This window comes from Elgaria multicarinata, chromosome 2 (genome assembly GCF_023053635.1).
Source record: "Elgaria multicarinata webbii isolate HBS135686 ecotype San Diego chromosome 2, rElgMul1.1.pri, whole genome shotgun sequence".
Lineage (NCBI taxonomy): Eukaryota > Metazoa > Chordata > Lepidosauria > Squamata > Anguidae > Elgaria > Elgaria multicarinata.
The window spans coordinates 44,436,158-44,455,315 of record NC_086172.1 but is presented as its reverse complement, the minus strand read 5'-3'; the positions used below and the strand labels follow the sequence as shown (position 1 = coordinate 44,455,315).

At 43.7% G+C, this 19,158-nt stretch overlaps 1 protein-coding gene across 2 annotated transcripts in view; it reads left to right on the top strand.

Moving 5' to 3' along the window:
• Positions 1-19,158, top strand: part of CERS6 (ceramide synthase 6) — a 123,829-nt gene that overhangs the window by 84,704 nt on the left and 19,967 nt on the right. For both annotated transcript variants that reach the window (XM_063116425.1, XM_063116426.1), the window contains exons 5-6: positions 3,262-3,312; positions 8,325-8,417. In XM_063116425.1, the coding sequence (XP_062972495.1) occupies positions 3,262-3,312; positions 8,325-8,417 (144 nt within the window). The remainder of the gene's footprint in view (positions 1-3,261; positions 3,313-8,324; positions 8,418-19,158) is intronic.

Sequence of the window (19,158 nt, the reverse complement as noted above, 5' to 3'; positions counted from 1 at the left end):
ATGATCAGTTTCAAAATACTTGAGTAGCTTCAGTTCTACAAACGCAACAGAAGTAATCTGTAATGCTATAAAAAATGCTCATCTAAATTCTTTTGTGGAGTGAAATGAGGAGCTACTGCCAACTCCAGTTTGACCTACGTTGCATTAAAAGGTTCATCAGATGAGCATTTTATCGCACATTCGTTACTGCCCACTTACGGACGTGCGCGCGACCTTTAGACGACGATGTCCTCGCCCCACACACCACCTGCTCCTTCCGCTCATTTTTTCATAGCAAAATAGAGCCCTTTTAATCCGATTTTTTAAATGGAATGTGGCACGATCTCCTGCTGTGTGCAGGAAAAGTTGCGTGATAAAAACAGCCCATGAAAGAATGACGTGGTGTTTATTTACTTCCTCTTTCCCCTCCGGGCAGAATGAGGAAGCAATGGGGGACAAAAGTGGAGCAGAGAAACAATGGTAAGGAAATGCGATTTCCCCTCATGTGATGATGTTTTAAGGGGTTTTCATTGAGGGTAGGGGCAGCATCTAACAAGGCCACGTAGAGGCAGAGCTGGGCAATTTGTGCCCCTCCAGATGTTTTGACCTACAATTTGCATCAGCCCTGACCCAGAAGGGTTTATTGAAGGGTATATATATATGCAGAACGTCTCTAAAAAAATCCTATGTTTTCTCAAATAATGTGGATGGGGGGAATAGATGCAAGAGCAAGCATGAGCTTCTAGTTACATGCTTTTCCTTGCAAACCAATGGGGCACAGTCTTCACAGCATAACAGAATTCCTTGTTTTCAATTACTATTAGATTACTAGCTGTTGTGATTTTGTTTATGCTGCCCTCCTTTCAAGGACCTCAGCATAGCACACATTGTTTCTCTTTCCCACCCATTCCCTACCACTGCCTTTTTATCCTTGCAACAATCCTATGATGTATTTACTTACAGCCAACACTCTGCTAGGTACTGTACAAAATGCAGAGGTGCTTAAAGCCTACATTAGCATGGCAATATCATGGTGGAGGAGGGGAAAGTACTTAAAGAATAGTGGAAATGGGGTAAATCCTGACTGGTGAGATGGATGGAGGATTTATATATTGCTGGGATCCCTGCAGAGATATACTGGTGGAATGTAAAGCTGCATTCCAGGGCATTATTTGATGAATGTGACCTCTGTCCATGGCGATTATAGAATTTGGGGTGGAGACAGGTTTCCTCCCCCCCTCAACTATCCTGGATTGCAGTTGTTTACTTTGTCCCATAGAACTCAATGGGGCAGACTTCAACCATCCCTTGTCTTCCATATCCCAAACTTATGCTCCAATTTTTCATCAGGCTAGAGTGTGATATCAGTGTGTACTGCTAATACCTGACTGAACTGGGCTATAAAGTAGATCATCCTCATTTTAGTGGAAGGAAAACTGTAGGGGTTGAATCCAGGATCTGCTTTCTGTTCCACTTTTAGAAGATCCCTCTGCCTTATTTTCAGGGATCCCCCACAAACAGTTCAGCCCAGTCAGAGGATCCCATTCAGGGAGCTTATGTTGTGCAATCAAGATTGGTCACTCACTGAAGTTTGCTCGTCCTTTTCATGGTGTCATCATTCTCCGGTGCCTCTCCCACCATTTTTAGCTCTATTTCGCCATGATTTACCTCGCCAAAACTGCAGTAATAAATGGGAAGGTGGAACATTGTTTTAATGTTACAGCGCCATTTGCTGACTCTATAAATGGAACATACAGAACTTCCCCACAACAGAAACGACCAAAAAAAAAAAAAAAGAGGCAGGGGGAAAAAGGGGAAGGCATATCTATTGGGCCTATCATAATCCTGGAAAGACTCTGCAAGGAGAAAGGCCGGTAAGGGTGTGTGTGTGTGTGTGTTTTCCCCAGGGTCTCCTGACTCTCTGTTTAGCATTTTCAGTGGGGTGGGGAAATTCCACTTCCATCAGCGCAATTTACCCAGCCTAAATCTGGATCCAGCCCATCACATTTCCCTGAGTTCAATCGAAAGTGGAAGCTTTCAGTCTCCCTTGTCGCATGAAAGGTGGGGGTGGGGGGGAGAAGCACACAAACCAAAAACTTTGTTCCCACAGCAGGACACCCTGTTTCCTGCTGTTATATCTGAGCCAAGCCTGTTGCATTTCTACATTAGCAGCACAAGAAAATAACTGCTCTTCACGTGTTGTTAAATGCCAAGGGACTTCATGCTCTTGCATTTTAGGTACTTGGAGGATAGTGAGAAATCTTGTGCAAATAATCAGGAGGTCTGTGAGGGGTTTTGCTGTGAGGATCTATTCAACTGTTACCGTATTTCTTCGATTGTAAGATGCCATCGATTGTAAGATGCACACTAATTTCAGTACCAACAACAGAAAAAAGCTTTGATTCTAAGAATAATAATCACACCTGCGATTCTAAGACGCACCCCGTTTTTAGAGATGCTTATATGGGGAAAAAAGTGTGTCTTAGAATCGAAGAAATATGGTAGTTCCTTTGCAAGGAAAGATGGTTGGATGGTTTAAAATAAAATGTTGTTGTTCCCTTGTGTTTGTGTATGTATCACAGAATATATCTTAACGTGCAGTATACTGGATATTCCAGGAAGACTGTATACAATGACTATTCATTTCTCTGTATATTAATTCAATTTATTTGATGGAAATAAACCATATCCACTGTTGTTAATGTTGGAAAATCACAGTCTGAACCAGTGACTAGCAGTAGTAGCAGCGGCTCTCAGTTTAGGACGCAGCAAAGACCAATGAGGCAAAGGATTCCTTGTAAGTTAAAAGCAAATCCTTTACTGACAGTTGTAATTATTTAGTTATGGCAGCACATATACAAATACTCACAGACGATCAATCAATACAGCATACATCAAGTTGGGGTAAGATGAGGGAATAACAAACATGCAAAACACAGCTACTTATATAGGCAGACCTGTACACTGATGCAATCACTAATTGATTAATTACTGAAAATACATTCCCCACAATAATTCAGTAATTCAATAAGTGTCCAGCTAAAACGTTGACCTTTAAGTGATTATGTTCTGCTGACTCCTCACTTCTTCCAGGTCTTCCAGGTAATTGTAAAAACAGTGGAAAAATAAAAACCAGGATCCAATCCAGGATCCAACAGTTAATTACTCTTTTTAGGTTTGGTCTTGATTAGTAAACGCCGAATGACTGTGATTCAAATGCACAAAAGATCCTGTTGCATTGCCAAACTTCTAAAACTTTTTTCTTTCTTTCTTTTTTTAAAGAGTCCCTTTCTGTGGAACACCAGGAAGTGCTGGGCTGGATATCCATATCAGGTAAAAATAAATGAAAAAAAGAAAAAAAAACAAGCTATTGTATTGCACGGAAATGAGTATCAAATGTTGAGATTATAATTGCAGGAGCCCGCTGTTGGTCTAGGTGATGGAGTGGAAGGATGGTCAAAGGTGGAAAAGGGGTTTCCTTTTCTGTTTCTCCATTCTCTACACCTGCTGCTTCCATGCAGCCAGGGATGAGGGAAGCAAAGAAGGGGGGTATGTTTGGAGGAGATAGCTTTGTGGTGAGAGGACAACAGAGGGCATGTCTAGATGGGGCGATATCCCAGGATTCATCCTAGGATTGTCCCTGTGCATCCACATGATGCACAGGGAATCCTGGGAGCAGGGAGGGATGATCCCTCCATTTACCAGGGATAGGTCCCTACACTTTAATCACGTTTTTTCCTGCGGTCTCGGGATGATCCTGAGACCGGGGGAGGTGTGGGCCGCTGCCCTGGTTTGTCCTGGCTCCCTGCGAGTAAATGGGGGTGGGCTGGGGGGAGTGGGAGCTGGGTTTTTTTTTTAAAAAAAAAAGTTACGTTTTACGATCGAGCACTCGTGCACTCTTTTTCGCTAAAAACAAAAAACAAAATGGCAGGCGCAACGTCTTCTCCCCCCAGGAAGTCGCGTGCCACATGTAGACAGGGCTTCTATCCTGGAAGTAGGTAAGTCCAGGATTGCCCCCTCTCCAGCCCTCTACACGCAGAGAGAGACAAGACAGGGGAAGCTGCAAACTCCTCTCCCACTCCGAGAGAGAATTTGTCTTTGGAGGCAGGTTTTCCAGGGCCCCGTTCTTGAGCCTGGCTCAGGAAGACTTCACCATCGTTACTAATTAACACATTTTAAGGAAAGATATAGAACTTCATTTGGTATGTTAAATTGCCTTAAATTCATTAATACGATGAACTTATAATTTCGTTTTTAACCATCTCAGGTTTCAGAAGGAAAAATTGAACATGCTTAAAATTCAAAAGGGGAAATTTAAATTCTAAAATTTTGCCAAACTTGGAATGAGTAACATGTCATGTTTTTTTTATTTTAAATTTTTGTATATTGTTTTTAAGTGTTTTTATTCTATGTAAACCGCCCAGAGAGCCTTGGCTATGGGGTGGTATACAAATCAAATCAAATGAAATGTAATAAATAATAATAATTTCACACCAGCACTACTGCTAAAGTGGTAAACTGAGTGAGTCTTGTGCTGACATACCCTAAACAGGGGTTCCAGTTAGGAAAATCTATCAATCCCTCTAAGAGTGATCTCAGGTGGTAAGTGCAACAAGATTAGTGCCGATAAGGAACCACTGAGAGACCAGAGAAGAGGTATCACTGTGGTCAGAGAAAGTCTGAGACTGACAGAACTACAAAAAAAAAAGTTTTTAAAAAAGAAACCTAACTTCCCGCCCACCCCCCCAAAAATAACCCAGCCCAATGAGGACGAAGCATGTTCTGTAGTTACAGAACTTTGAGTAACAGTTGGAAAGAAAATGGAACCCAGGGGCTGTGGGAGGAAGGTATGGAGTCTCCTGGAGGAAGATATAAATGGAATGCTAAACAGATTGTTAAGAAGTAAATGTGCAGTGAACTTTTCTATTACTGAGAAGCAAAGCAGGTTGGAAAGTTTTAGAATTAAACCCTCTTAGGGTTCAGAAAAAGCCTCCTGAGCAGGAATTTCTAGTATTTAGAATACTAGAAGGGAATTTCTAGTATTTAGAAATGTTTAATTCAAATGTATAAGTTGTGGGTGGGGGGAATAAAGCAAAGACAATTTGAGATAATTTGCACATTATCAAGGGCTATATGAAATCCATTTGCTGCACTGGAAGCATCATTTAAATCTCTAGGGGCTTGTAGCAAGGTTTTCTCGGTAGATGGCAAAATCTGAGTTCCCCAAATAAAAAATAAATAAAACTTCACTATGAGTTCTAAGGCAAATGCATCTCTTTAATTAGGGCAATAGTTTCTGCATAATTTAAAATCACTTTAAATTATTCTCTATATAGTTGTAATGACTGTTTATTTTTAGAAAATTTTCATACGGAGGCACACTGTCCCCACCTAGATCATGTAAATCTGACATCAACACTCATATTTTAGTAATTCTAATATGATCCTTAAGAGAAAGAAAAACAGAACTAAAAGCTGGGGGAAGAAAATACTTTCTTCGGGGAATGGCTGCCGTGCTTTGTTTTCAAAGGATTTCTGCATTCCTGAGCAGCTTGCTATGGTCAAGGTCTCTTGTATGTTCTCCTGAGGCGACCAGATCTGACAAGTAAATATTATACAGTGGCATTGGGAGATAGCAAGATATGCAGCTTTGAGCTCAGAGCCAATCTAAATAAGATAATCTATGGCCACATTCAGAAGACACCTTAAACCACAGCTTTAACCATGGTGAACAAAGCAAAATGCCTTATTTGCCATAGTTAAAGCCGTGGTTTAAGGTGTCTTCTGAACACAGCCTGGCTTTCTGGCTTAACCACCATGGTTAAAGCCGTGGTTTAAGGTGCGTTCTGAATGGGCCCAATGTCATATATTTTGCATAAGACGGAGGATAATAAAGGACATGCTATCCGACAAAATGACTAGGTCAGATCATTGAGCAAGACTTGCGCTTTGGGCAGGGATCAGTGGGTGTAATTGAGTGACTGGCTTCATCAGCGGAGAGATTCTCTGGAACACCATGGAGTATGATGGAAAGGGCTACAGAAGGAGGGAGATATTGGGAGGGGGAGGGGGATTGGGAGAGGGTGGCCTCCACTCACACAACAACTGGATGGATCCAAGGGTAGTGCACAGCAGCAGCAGCAGCAGCTACTGCAAGGGGGGCTTTTCCAAGCCACCTAGGAGAGTTGGAGGACCCTCTGGAATTGCTTTTGGAAGGCATGAAGGGCTGCAACTGATGACAGCAGTGCAAAATCAGCCGTTCTGTGCGCACTGAATTGCCTTCTGATATTGCATCAGGTTGGATCCAAGCCTAGTTTGCTTCTGTTCCCCCCTAGTTTTTTAAGAGTTTTAATGCCACAAACATATATATTCTACAGATACACTCGTCAGAGAGCCAGTATTTGCAGCATCTTCCTATCAGATGTGTACTTGGTGGTACACTTGTGTAATGTGCAAAACAGCCCGTGGTGGTGGGAAATCCCATTGAGTCCTGTGAAACCTGCCCTTCAAGCTAAGGGTGCATTAAATGTTCCTATTTGTTCAACTAACCTGCAGGATGCGTTAAGCTGTTACTGCAGTTAGAAGAGCTTTCTATCTTAAATATTGAAAACTACTAAACCCATCTAGTGAAATGTTTAACATGCAGGAAAATGAGAACTGTGTGCGCTAAGTTTGGAACACCTGGTGGTTTTTTTAGAATGTTATTTGAGAAATTGGATGCATTTCTATAATCCTGTTAGAACAGTTGGATTGTTCGTAAGACATGCAATGACCCCAGCACTGATCCTTCAAACATGAGTATTTACTCTTAATTTGAAAACCTGATCACATGTAACACTGCACATTTTTCTTACATACCTGGTTTTGTGTTCGTATTGTGTCTTTACTAGGAGTGGCTAGGCATGAGGAATTACTATCCAAGCTTAGATAGTTCTTAGTCTGTTTTTATATTAACCATAGGCTTTTAAATGTGCACATGCTTACATGACTCCAAGCTGCATGTCCCACATTTTTTATTGATGTATTGAAATATTTATAACCCACATTTCAATTTAAAATCTCCAAGATAGCATACAAAGCACCCTAAAAACAATACAAAACTTAAATACATTCTGTAAGAGTAAAATGAATTAATAAACGTTCTCTGCTAAAATTACAATTAGAGACAACAATCTTTGTTCATATTCAAAACGTACAAATACTTAATAATAGCAAAGCATTAGTCAGCTTGAAAAAGCTTCATTGCAAGAATGGCAGTCTTAATGAAGGGCCTTCCACCTTTTATTTAAGTTCAAAGAGATGGTTTGCATGAGCCTATGAAGAAGACTGAACTGTATATTTTAGCCTCGTAGAATAAGAGGCAGGAGAGGCCAAAGGGAGGATTGTCTAACAATCATTTCCCTCACGCCTCAGTCAGTTTAGCCCACAGTGTGCCACAAATAAAAAATGGAATGGGCCACTCTTGCCAAGCAAATTGCTCCAGGTTACTGAAGACATATTTAGAATAGATAGGTAGGACCTATGATGCCAGGCATAAGATGCCTTACGTAGCTCAGCTAGGAAACCCCCTTCTCTATGGCTACACTTATTATTTAACCATGGCTTTGATCCAAGCCGGCCTTGAGCGGAGTTCCACTCATGGGATGCTTCCACCAGCAGAAAGGTGGGGAGGCAGTCTTTGCTGACTCCTCTTTCCCGGTGCAGCCCCCTGGAGGGTTGGGGGACCGTTTAGAACAGGGCGAAATGTGGTTTGTGGGAGGAAGGGGGAAATAATTGATTTTCATTAGGTAGCTTTGCGTTAAAAGAGCCAATAAAGTAGAATTATTGGAAAAGTCTCAAGCCAGATTATGTAATATTTGTTCACCGCTTGGTTTCCATTCGGTCATTACCCTTTTGTATTTGGCTCTACCCTGTGTGAATAAAGTTCAATGTTTTACAAAGGCTTTACGTTCTGAAGAATAAACCTTATGATAAATAAGTGACAAGCTAACAGGATCTGTGAAAGACATTTGAATGTGTACGAGAGAGGTCCTAATTTTCAAAATGAGCAAGTTCACTACTCTTCCATAAAGAGATTTGCCCTGTATCTACTTCATGTCAGTGTTGACAATGCAAACAAGGGGTATTAACTTTTTATATTGTCAGCATTCAGTACTGAAGAAGAAATAGGTATTAGTAAGAAGGTTCTTTCCTCACTAAGTCTCCAAATGCAGGAGAGCTTCAAAATTTATCAGATAGGAAATATTCTGTGAATGGCTTGAGGCTTTGCTAAAGATTTGTATTGTTTCCAGACTTATTTAATTCCTCTGATTCTAATCTCTTTTACTTTTATGCGTCTCTTTTAGGCACTGACACCTGAGGTTCATTACTACTACATAGTTCAGCTGGCGTTCTATTGGTCTGTAATGTTTTCTCAGTTCATTGACATCAAAAGAAAGGTAAGAGCAATCAGTGTTTCTAAAAATATCAATAGGATGCTGTAATAGAGCTGTGTAAGCACAATTTGGTTAACACTTACATGTTGAATCAGCAACGTCTTGTTTCTGGCTGGGAGTTCAGTGCTACTGAATTAATGACCGCAGCTGTGAACAACTACTACATTTTATGGCAGCAAAATGTATGCAGGCTGCAAGATATACTTACATGTTTGAGTAACCTGAAATGGTTTTAACGTAGTGTCCTCTGTCAAGATGACTGTAACTCTGTTCAGACATAGTGCCAAACAGCATGGCTTAGGCTTTACACTTCTTCCCTCCCAAATAGAATGAAGCTTTTCCTACTTGCCCACATGTTGTAACTGCAAATAACTCTGAACAAGGTTTATGAGGAAGCAAATGTATACACAAGACCTGTTGGGGCATTATACTTGAATAGGGCTACAGTCATCTTGAGAAAAGACAGGTTGCTTACCTGTAACTGTAGTTCTTCGAGTGGTCATCTGTGCAGTCACACATATGGGCTCTGCGCCTGCGCAGGGCCAGCTTCGGAAACTTCTATAGCTGAAAACGTTTTAGGCGGGAACCCCTCCCCCACCGTCCACTGAGCATGCTCAGGGGTTCCCGCCTAATCCCCTCAGTTCCTGAAACCGCCTAAACAGTCTCACTGAGGAGAACCACCAGGTGATCAAAAAATAATGACACCATAGTGGGGACGGTGGGAGGGTTGTGTGACTGCACAGATGACCACTCGAAGAACTACAGTTACAGGTAAGCAACCTGTCTTTCTTCTTCGTGGTCTCTGTGCATCACACATATGGGCGAATAACAAGCTGACTACCCGGAGGTGGGTGGTGTCAGGTGATGGATGAAAATTCAACGGATTGCCGATAAGACGGCACGCCCAAAAGCACAGTCTCTACGCACTCTGATGTCTAGACGGTAGTGACTGGCAAAAGTCAGAGGTGTCGACCAGGTATCCGCTTTGCAGAGGTCCGGTATGGCAATACTTCTTTCAAAAGCTGTAGCAGTGGCCCCTCCTCTGGCGGAGTGAGAGCGCACTTTCCCCTTCAGCAGGGGGCCAGCAAGTTCATAGGCTAATTTAATAGTCTGGAAAAACCCAAGCAGATATTCTCTGCGGAGATGCTTGGAGTCCCTTTTGTTTGACCTATAACAAACAAAAAATCTTAGGGATCTCCGGAGAGTCACTGTTCTGTCCAGCGTATGTAGTGTTGACTCAAGAAGAGTTGTCGGCGCAAGGAAAAAGCTTGGCAGAGTAAAATCCTGTCCAAGGTGAAAGGAGAAACAACCTTTGGAAAAAAGCTGGGTCCGGTCTAAGGACCACTTTGTCGGCATGAAAACCCGTATAAGGTGAGTCCATACGGAGTGCCGCTAACTCTGATGCACGTCTAGCAGACGTTATGGCAACAAGGAATACCACCTTAAAGTCGGTAAACGCAAATCTGTCTTTGCCAACGGTTCGAAAGGCTTGGCAGACAGTGCTTTGAGCCCCACGGAAAAGCTCCATTGCGGAACAAAGGGACGAAGGGGTGGAAGTGTATTTTTCTTCCCTTTCATAAAGCGCTTAACCAGTGGATGAGTGAAGACCGAACAGCCCTAAATCCATAAATGTGAGGCAGAATCGCTGCCAGATAAACTCTAAGTGAGGAAACTTAAGGCCTCTTTTAACAAGGAAAAAGGGAAAGTGAGGATGGTGGAAATAGGCTCTGAAAGGGGTTTCTCATTCCTGCTTAGTGCAAAGGAGGAGTGAGCTTCCCATTTGGTAGCATATGACTTTCTAGTCGCTTGTTTCTTAGCTGCTAGAATTATGTCCCATATATCAGGGGGTAAGGATTGACAGTCTAATATTGTGGTTTCTACTATGAGGTCCAGAGAGCTCAATAAATTGAGGATTAGTCCCACTGCCTTCGATAGCATCCTCTTCTAAGATGCCACTAGAAGCCAGTTGTCTAAATATAGGTAGACTTTCACCCTGTGTAGGCAATGAACTGCCATATATTTTGCAAACATTCGGTGGACTGTGCTTAGGTCCATAGACGCACCCAAACTGGGACACATCGGTACCTATGATAAACCCAAGGTACCTCTGGCGAGTGTTCTGAATGGCTATATGGAAGTATGCATACTTATGTGTATGGGGCAAAACCTACTCCCTTCTTGAGGAGCAGCATTAAGAAAGACAGTGTGTCATCTGTAATTTGCTGGTTCTGATGCAGGAAACGAGATGAGCAATGAGATTGAACAATCCTTCACCATCGGACGGTAGGTCCTCAATCTAGTTCACAGAGTGAGACCTGCTAATCATAGGTATGCATGCAAAGCGCCAGAGCGCGCACCATTGCTCTCAACTCACAGTGAAGTGACGGGTCATGTAAAGTTGCTGACAAGAGGAAAAGTTGTATCTGGACATCATAACTAGATAGTGTATGACTTTGGGGCCCAAAGCAGATGAATATGTTCTGAAAACTCCCCTTGGGGCTAACTGAACTAATATAGAATTGGAACACGGGTGCATAAAGTAAAAGCCCCATGTCCATTACTGCACTTCAAAGATTCTGCACTTTCCAATGTCAGAGCCATCAAAGAAGGGCCCTTCCAGGAATTTTTAACTGTCAGAAGCAGTGCTGGGAGGAAAAATATCGACACTGGAGTTGGCTTCTCAGTACATACAGCATGAGATAAAAAATCCTGCACTTTATTTTCCTAGTTATGTGTCTCAATACCAAGCCTGGTCATCCTCAATGACCGGGAAGTGGTATAAGTCCTCCAAAGGAGGTTCTGCCCTGTGTAGGTGATGCAGAAGAGAGCAATGTTGAGACCGACTGGTAGTCCTCAAAGGATTGAAGGGAATCAGGTCTATTCTTATGCTCTAACTCATCTTCCCCAAGTTGATCTCCTAATGTCCCATGGAATGGGGGTGGAATGGGGAAGAGCTAAGTAATTGCGCTGACGCATTGTGGCTGTAACAGCTGAGCCCTGTGTATCGGTCGCAATGACAGTGATCACGGTTGTACGTATCCCCATCACGGTACTAAAGCCAGTATCCATGCTTGTATGGTATTCTCAGGAGACGTGGCCCATTTAACATTGTATGCCCTCCTCTTCCAAGGGGGGGGGGAGCCCCAAGAATGATGACATCAGACATCATGGTAATAAAACACTCTCCATTGACAGCAAAGCACTCAGAGCGTAGAGACTCTGGAATGGGGACCTTGAAATAGGTGGTTAGCTTGCAAGGTATACACTGCCTGATGTGGTGGACAGATGTCCATTGGCTTTGGAGGGGAGAGATATTACATCTCACCCTCGACCTTGAAGCTGCATGCAAGATGCCCTCTTGGTATCAAGAGTCTCAGCGTTTGTACCAAAGAGCTATTAACATTATTGTTACGTTATTGTCATTTTCAGTACCAAAAATTTCAACCTTGGTACCAAAAAAGCCAGTTATGTTCATTGCCAGTGTCAGCATAGAGAACTCCAGCGTCTGCATTGTAGATGCTAGTTATGTAATTGCCACTGTTGGTATCGAGGGCTCCAGTCTGTACCGAAGAAGCTACATTGTTGCCGGTCTCGGCATTGAGGGATTCATTCTCGGTACCGAAGAAGCTAGTTATATTGTTGCCAGACTCGGTATCGAGAGGCTTCAATCTAGGTACCGAGAGGTCACAGGCTAGGCACTGAAGAAGCTAGTTATATTGTTGCAAGTCACGGTACTGAGAGGCTTCAATCTAGGTACCGAGAGGTCACAGGCTAGGCACTGAAGAAGCTAGTTATATTGTTGCAAGTCTCGGTATCGAGAGGCTTCAGTGTACTGAAGAACCTAGTTATTATTGCTACCGAGGAGGCCAGCCATGGGGACTCTAACAGTAGTGGTTAGATCTGGCTTCCATCGAACGGCAGATCCTCTATGCAGGTGCGTGCCTGCTGGGACAGCCCTGCGGACCTCAGCTACGCATGCCTTCGTAGCACAATGGAAACTACCATGGCTTTGAGGCGCAGTCCGTAGCGTGGCGTGCTGTATTAAGCTATTGTCGAGAAAGTCTCATAGCCTCAATACAAAAACATCTGCCAGTTCCCTTTGGTCATCTGGCAAGAATCCGGAGAGAGATGTAATATTCCCCCATAAAAAGAGCTTACGTTTTTCCATTGTGGCTTGGTAATTATGCACACGAAGGGATAAAGCTGTAGAAGAGTATACTTTTCTCCCCAGGCCGTACAACCTACAGCCTTCTTTGTCCACTGGTGCATTATTTGTATGTAAATAGGAACGGGACAATTTAGTCCTGCATCTTATAAATATATGTTGTCTAGCCTCCTTGACATTGTGGCATAGAGGAGGGCAGCTTCCATGATTGTTGTGCTGTGCGCAGCAGCACAGGCAAATATGGAATAGCCACTGGGGTTGATGACCCACAGTATACATCATCGTAAACTGGGTCATTAAATTTCTCTATAGGTTGGGATATTTGAGCCCCTAGGGACCTTGCCATTCTTTGTACCTTATCAGTAAAGTGTGCTAAGTCCTCTGAAGGGGACACCACGTCAGCAGTGACCACGAGGTCATCTGGTGGTGATGTATCTTGTGAGGAGTCCGATTGGTAATCCTCATCCGATGGAACATCCAGTCCCATGTCTGATGTAGGCAACGTTTGCAATTGGAGGGTGGTCGGCGGAAACGCGGGTACGGCTCGTGTTGCCGTTCCTACGGATACTGATAATAGTAATCTTGGTGCCTTCTGTGTCTCCAATCCTCATAATAATACGGAGGATACTAGGGAGGTTGCCAATCAGCGTAATAGTCCCACATTCTTGGAGGGGACAGATGCCGCTCATCATAGGTCATATATTGAGGACCTGAATGAGCTAAAGCCGGTGAACGACCCCGGTCATATCTGTAAGGAGGCGTATGTCAGTATCGATAGCCTTCGGTATCGACCGGCGGTTGCTGGTGAGGCGTGTGTCGGTATCGATAGCCTTTGGTATCGACCGGCGGTTGCTGGGGTACTTGTCGGTAACGACGTCCGTCGGTATCGATGGGCTGTGGTTCCTCTCAGTACCGAGGGGAACTGGGACCCCGATCAGGTACAGTATTATCCAGGGAGGAACCTCTAATTTCGCCTTCCGAAATCGATGCTCTTACGCTGGGATCATCTGTCAGTACCGTGATGATCTGCAGCGGAGAAAGTATCGGTGAGCCGATACCGTGCCCTGCCTGGGGCGGAGAATTCGATACCGGTGGTGCGGATGGTGTCTCCCATCTCGGTATCGAAAATGGTCTCGGTAGCGATAGCCTCGGTATCGGGCTTATCGTTTCCGGAGGAGACCTTTGCAATGAAAGGCTCGACATCGGGCTCCTGTGCCCTGTCGGATGCCTCGGTACCGGGCTCCTTGGTACCGACAAAGTCGGTTTCAACGGCTTTTTTCTTCCCATTTTCCGTCTTAAGTTTGCTCTTTTCTTTCTGGGGTTGTCAGCCCCAGAATGCTCTCTCACTCTCTTAGAAATCTTCTTTGCCGCCTTTGTTGATGCAGCTGAGAGGAGGAAGGGGGAACCGATAAGGCTTCACTCCGCGCGGGAGGAGGTTGGGGCATAGACTCCATTATAATAGGAGATTTGGAGCATCGAGATCCTCTCGGTACCTCCACTGCCTCCAACGCCTTTTTTCAGAACAACGCCCAAAGGCGGTCTGATCGGTTTTTTCTCGCTTGCCTCGAGAATTTTAGACAAAACACACAAGATTCCACAATGTGTGTCCCCCAAGCAAAGCAAACAAAGGGAATGTCCGTCGGTTAGCGTGATCTTCAGCCCGCAAACGGGGCACTTCTTGAAGAGGCCTTGATGTGCCATAAGCCACAAGGCTAACTAACAACAAACGAATTCTTTTTTTTTTAATTAATATATATATATATATATATATATATATATATATATATATAAAATAACTAAATAGAAAAGATTAGAAAACTGGAGAGAAAAGACAAGAAGGAAAATAAAATATTTTCAGCTGAGGTAAAGTATACCACACACGAGAAGTCTCCACAAGCTGTTGACCCTACAGGCGGTTGAAGAGAACTGAGGGGATTAGGCAGGAACCCCTGAGCATGCTCAGTGGACGGTGGGGGAGGGGTTCCCGCCTAAAACGTTTTCAGCTATAGAAGTTTCCGAAGCTGGCCCTGCGCAGGCGCAGAGCCCCATATGTGTGATGCACAGAGACCACGAAAAAGAAGGGTAGAATCCAACAGAGACCTTCCACTGGCATCCCAGGCCCCTCCGGTAGTAGCATGTACATTGGTGGCACCGCCAGAGACGGCACATGCTCTGGCCACAGGTGGGCACAATATTGTGCTTCTTGGGGCAAACACCACAATGAGCGGAAATGCTAGTTTCTGGAAAGGGCAAGTTGCATCTCTTTCAGAAACAAGCATTTCTGCTCGTTTCAGTGATTGTCCCCAGAAGCACAATAGCACGCCAGCATGCAGTAGGCTCTAAGCATGTACCGCCAGTGTGTGGCGATGCTGGTGGGCCTGGGGCACCAGTGTAAGACTTCCGTTGGATACTGCCCAAATATCCCAAGGTCAGGATTATCACAGTGCATCGTATTTTGCTGTAAAGAAGAGGAAATTCCAGATGTTCTGGCATGGTGTTTTGTGAAACTTCTAGGAGGAATTGCAAGTATACTAGTAAACAGTCATTTCTGTAATTATCGTTCCAGCCTCTGTGTTCATTATTTTCTAATTAATGTTTGGAATACTTTGACCAGTCAAAGTATTTACTTGACTGTTCAGAAGCCAACTCTAATTATTTGAATTAATGACATTACTTAGAGATAACTGAGTGAATAAATAGATTATAAAATCTTATTTTAGTCTGAAAACACTGCTAACTAGCCAGATTGTTTTAAGAGCAGTTCAAAGTGATTATCAAAGATTGAGTGACAGGTTAACTCCAGACAAACTTTGTGACTTATTTTTAATCGAAAATGCCCAGGTGGACACTGATAGTCACCTAAATATGATTGCCAGCATTCACTTGTGTAAGTCTGAAGTAGCTCTATCTTCAGACATTTGCAACATTTAAACTGCTGGAGGTTGAAGCGGATTGCCAGAGGGGTCGAGGGGGGGGAGGGCTGTGTGGTGTGGGTGTTGCAGAACCTGAGGAAGTTCATATCATAGATGAATTCTTCCTATCAGTAAGTCTGCACCTAACTGCCTATCAATGTCAGTGCAAAGTGAACAGCCTATCCTGATTTGCTCACTGTGTCTGGGGTCTTGGGATTTCAGCTGCGAATGTGCCTCCTTGAATCTTGCAAAAGCTGCAAGGTGGAGAACAAGACCATATTGTTCAGTTCTGTCCTGATGTTTCAGTGTGCCTAATCTATGGAAAGCTGAAGTGTCAGAGGTGCCCTGCTAGGCTTTGAGTTGCGGTTGGCCCAGCTGCGTGGAACGTTGCCTTTCTCCAATTGGCAGGGATAAGGAATCTTCTTTCCTTGATGAGCATAATGCTAGAACCCAGGTTCATCCCATGAAGCTGAATGGCATGAGAATCTGGGTAGTTAGAAAGCCGTACTTCTTTATACAGTGCATAGTTGAATTTTGGAACTCGCTACCACAAGCTGCAGTGATGGTCATCAGTTTGTATGGCTTTAAACGGGATTAGACAAATTCATGGAGGATAAGGCTATCACTGGCTACTAGTCATAATGGCTATATCTTACTTCCAGTGTTAGAGGCAGCATGCTGGAAACACACGAGGGGAAGAGGCGATTGCATTCATGTCCTACTTATGGGCGTCTCTCAGGCTGGTAACTCCGGGAAACAGAATGGTGGCCTTGGATAGGATTCAGCAGGCCTCTTCTTATATTGTCAGGGTGTGTGAATGTGTGTGTGTGTGTGTGTGTGTGTGTGTGTGTGTGTGTGTTTCCTCTCCCTCTGTCACACTGGCATGTTCTCTAAAAGGAAAAAAATAGAAGATATAAAGGAAGAGCCTGTCTCCTTGGCTGTGTCCATTACAGATTCAAATAAGTCTGCCGTTCTGTCTGGAGCAGTCAAGAAAACCAATGGGAGAACTGAGAGCCCCAAGCACTTGTTACTATTAGAACCAATGGAGATGGCTCCACTCCCGAGTCTGCGTCATCAACTGGCTGAGGTGCTCCCGCTAGGTATTCGGTTCTGTCCTGCTCATGTCATCCTACCAATGGAGGGAGAGAGGTCCTGAATCATAGACCAGCAATAGTGTAATCCTTGAATGGGAATGATTCACCATGTAAAAATGAAGGACCACAGAGATAGGCTCGCCCTGTTGTTTACCCGAATAGTAAATTCCTGGCAGGAAAATAGCCCCAAACAGAACTGTCTGCTGATTTTCAAAAGCCTCTTTCAGTTATTGGTGGGGTATAAATTCCACTAGATTATCTCTGCCCGACTGAAGATTAATGAGCAATATCTGTAGTCCAGCACACATTATCAGCTCAACATTCTGTGAAAATAACCTGACAGAGTAGTTGATGATGATTTTTTACCAGTTCACATTGTGGCATGAGGAACAATTTATCTTGCACCCTGATGTATGCCCAAGAGTGTGTGTGTGTGTGTGTGTGTGTGTGTGTGTGTGTGTGTGGTTTGTTTTGTTTCTTTTTATATGTCCCTAGATTGCATCTGTTGAGTGCAATAACAGTTATGGGCAGAGAATGGGCTACTAAGAAGCTTATGGATGTCCCGGAATATCATTACTTTAACATCAGTCAAATGTATGTATGTGTCTTCTGAATTTTGGTAGGATGACAGCTGCTATTTTTTTTTTTTTTAGAGAGCAGTGTTATTTTGAGGTCAGTATTTAAAGCATTTTAGAAAATGGCTACCTCGATTAAATGATTTATTGGTTTATTTAAATGTTTAAGAGAGGGGGAAGTGGTTTGATTCATGCAATAACAGTCATGTGTTTTCAGCAAAGGCCTTGGCAGTTTGGCATTTACTGTAGCTGCTAATTATTATGTGGAGTATGTGTGTGTGCGTGTGTTCCTTTTCCAGTTTTCTGAAAAAGCAATCTGCTCATAGGTCTAGCTGGCTCTGGGGACGATACCCGAATGAAAGCAGGAATAATTAAAGTGATTCAGTTGCCCTTGGAGAAAAACTGTTTTGGATGTGCTAATCCTACTAATGCGGAGTGGTAGAAATTTTTAAGGCAATGACGATTCCAAGCAAAAAGGGAATTCATATCTTCAGCCTCTCCATACACTGTGGCGTCTGACAGAGGGACATGTGTGCCCTTATTTCACGTCAAGTATACAAGGGAGCAGTCTTAGAATGGCGCCACACATTTAATTTTCATAGTATAGTTATAAGCAAGCCGCTTCCATCATATCTGGTGGTGTGCCCCATAAAAGCATTTTTGAAGTGTGGGTTTCAAAAACACGAAAGTACATTTTCACACTTGCTGTGTTGCTGCACATGGCCGACTCCTCCACTAAGTACTCTCAACAAATTGTCCTCATTGTATCTGAAAACACACACTAAAGTTGGAATGGGGTGAGGAGGGACGAATTCCTTAACTTTTCTGGCAGGGGTCAGTAACTGGTCTATCTTAGTGAGTCCCCGGAAAAGCCCTGTGGTGGCAACAAATCTATGGCTGCATCATATAACTGACACAGTGCCAATTCGCAGCCACCATGGGGCTTTGAGTGCGTATAGACAGCCCCTTGGATAGTACATTTCTGGAAGGAGTATAACATAGGTGCCAGGCAAACCCCTCTAGGGAGCTCATTCCAAAGCTGTGGTGCCACAACAGAAAAGGCCCTCCTCTTGGTAGCCACCCGCCTCACTTCCTTTGTCAGGGGCTCTTCAGAGTCTTCTGAAACTATTATTCCCATGACCCTTGCAGGGAGCGAAATGGCTCAGAAAGGCCAACACAGGTAGGCAGGAGATGGGCTCCCTCCTGCTGCCAGTTGCCCCCTCCCTTCAAGCAAAAGTATGAGGATTGTGTGGTTCCCCTTTTACCTTGGCTTGCAAAAGGAAGGAGAAACATCTCAGTCATTTGTAAGTGTTACTTTCAAGAACTCTCCATAGCCCTTGAAGTGTGTGGGTACTTGAAGAGAATGCTCACAGATATTTAATTCCTTTTTATTTTTGAGACAGATGAGGGGGTGTTTACCCATCTCTAGAAAGATGCCTGGACCCTGAGAGGCCTACAGAACTGCAATGTTTGCATGCAGGAGGAAATAGGCTCTCAAGTAGCACACAGGATATGGTACTTAGGCTCAAATCAGTGCTCAGGCATGAGATCGCTAGGTGCCGGCACACGTTCATTTAAGAAGAGCGAAGATTTGTTTGGCTTTAAGGAGGAGACGTTGAGTAGAACAATCTAGATTTCTTTGTAACAGGTGTAAAAATGGATGTTACAAAAGGAAAAAAGCTGAACTTACTTTTCCAGTCTTAACTTCGTCTTAACAGCATAATTTCCATTAGCAGTGAAAATCGAAACACGAGTCAACAGTTAGCAGAAGGATCAAAGCACAGGACGTCATTATGAAAGCTTTGGAGAGATCTTTTTCTTTTCTTTTCTCGCAATATGCTGTTTCCCCGATATGTGGAAAAAAGAATGAATGGTTAATTGATTTGCTGGTGGTAGACTCATCCTCGGATGCATGGCCTTAAATGTAATGGGAAGCAGGCGGTGGGGTGGGGGTGGGGGTGGGGGAGATGTCTCCTGTTCATTAAGCTGCTTGAAATG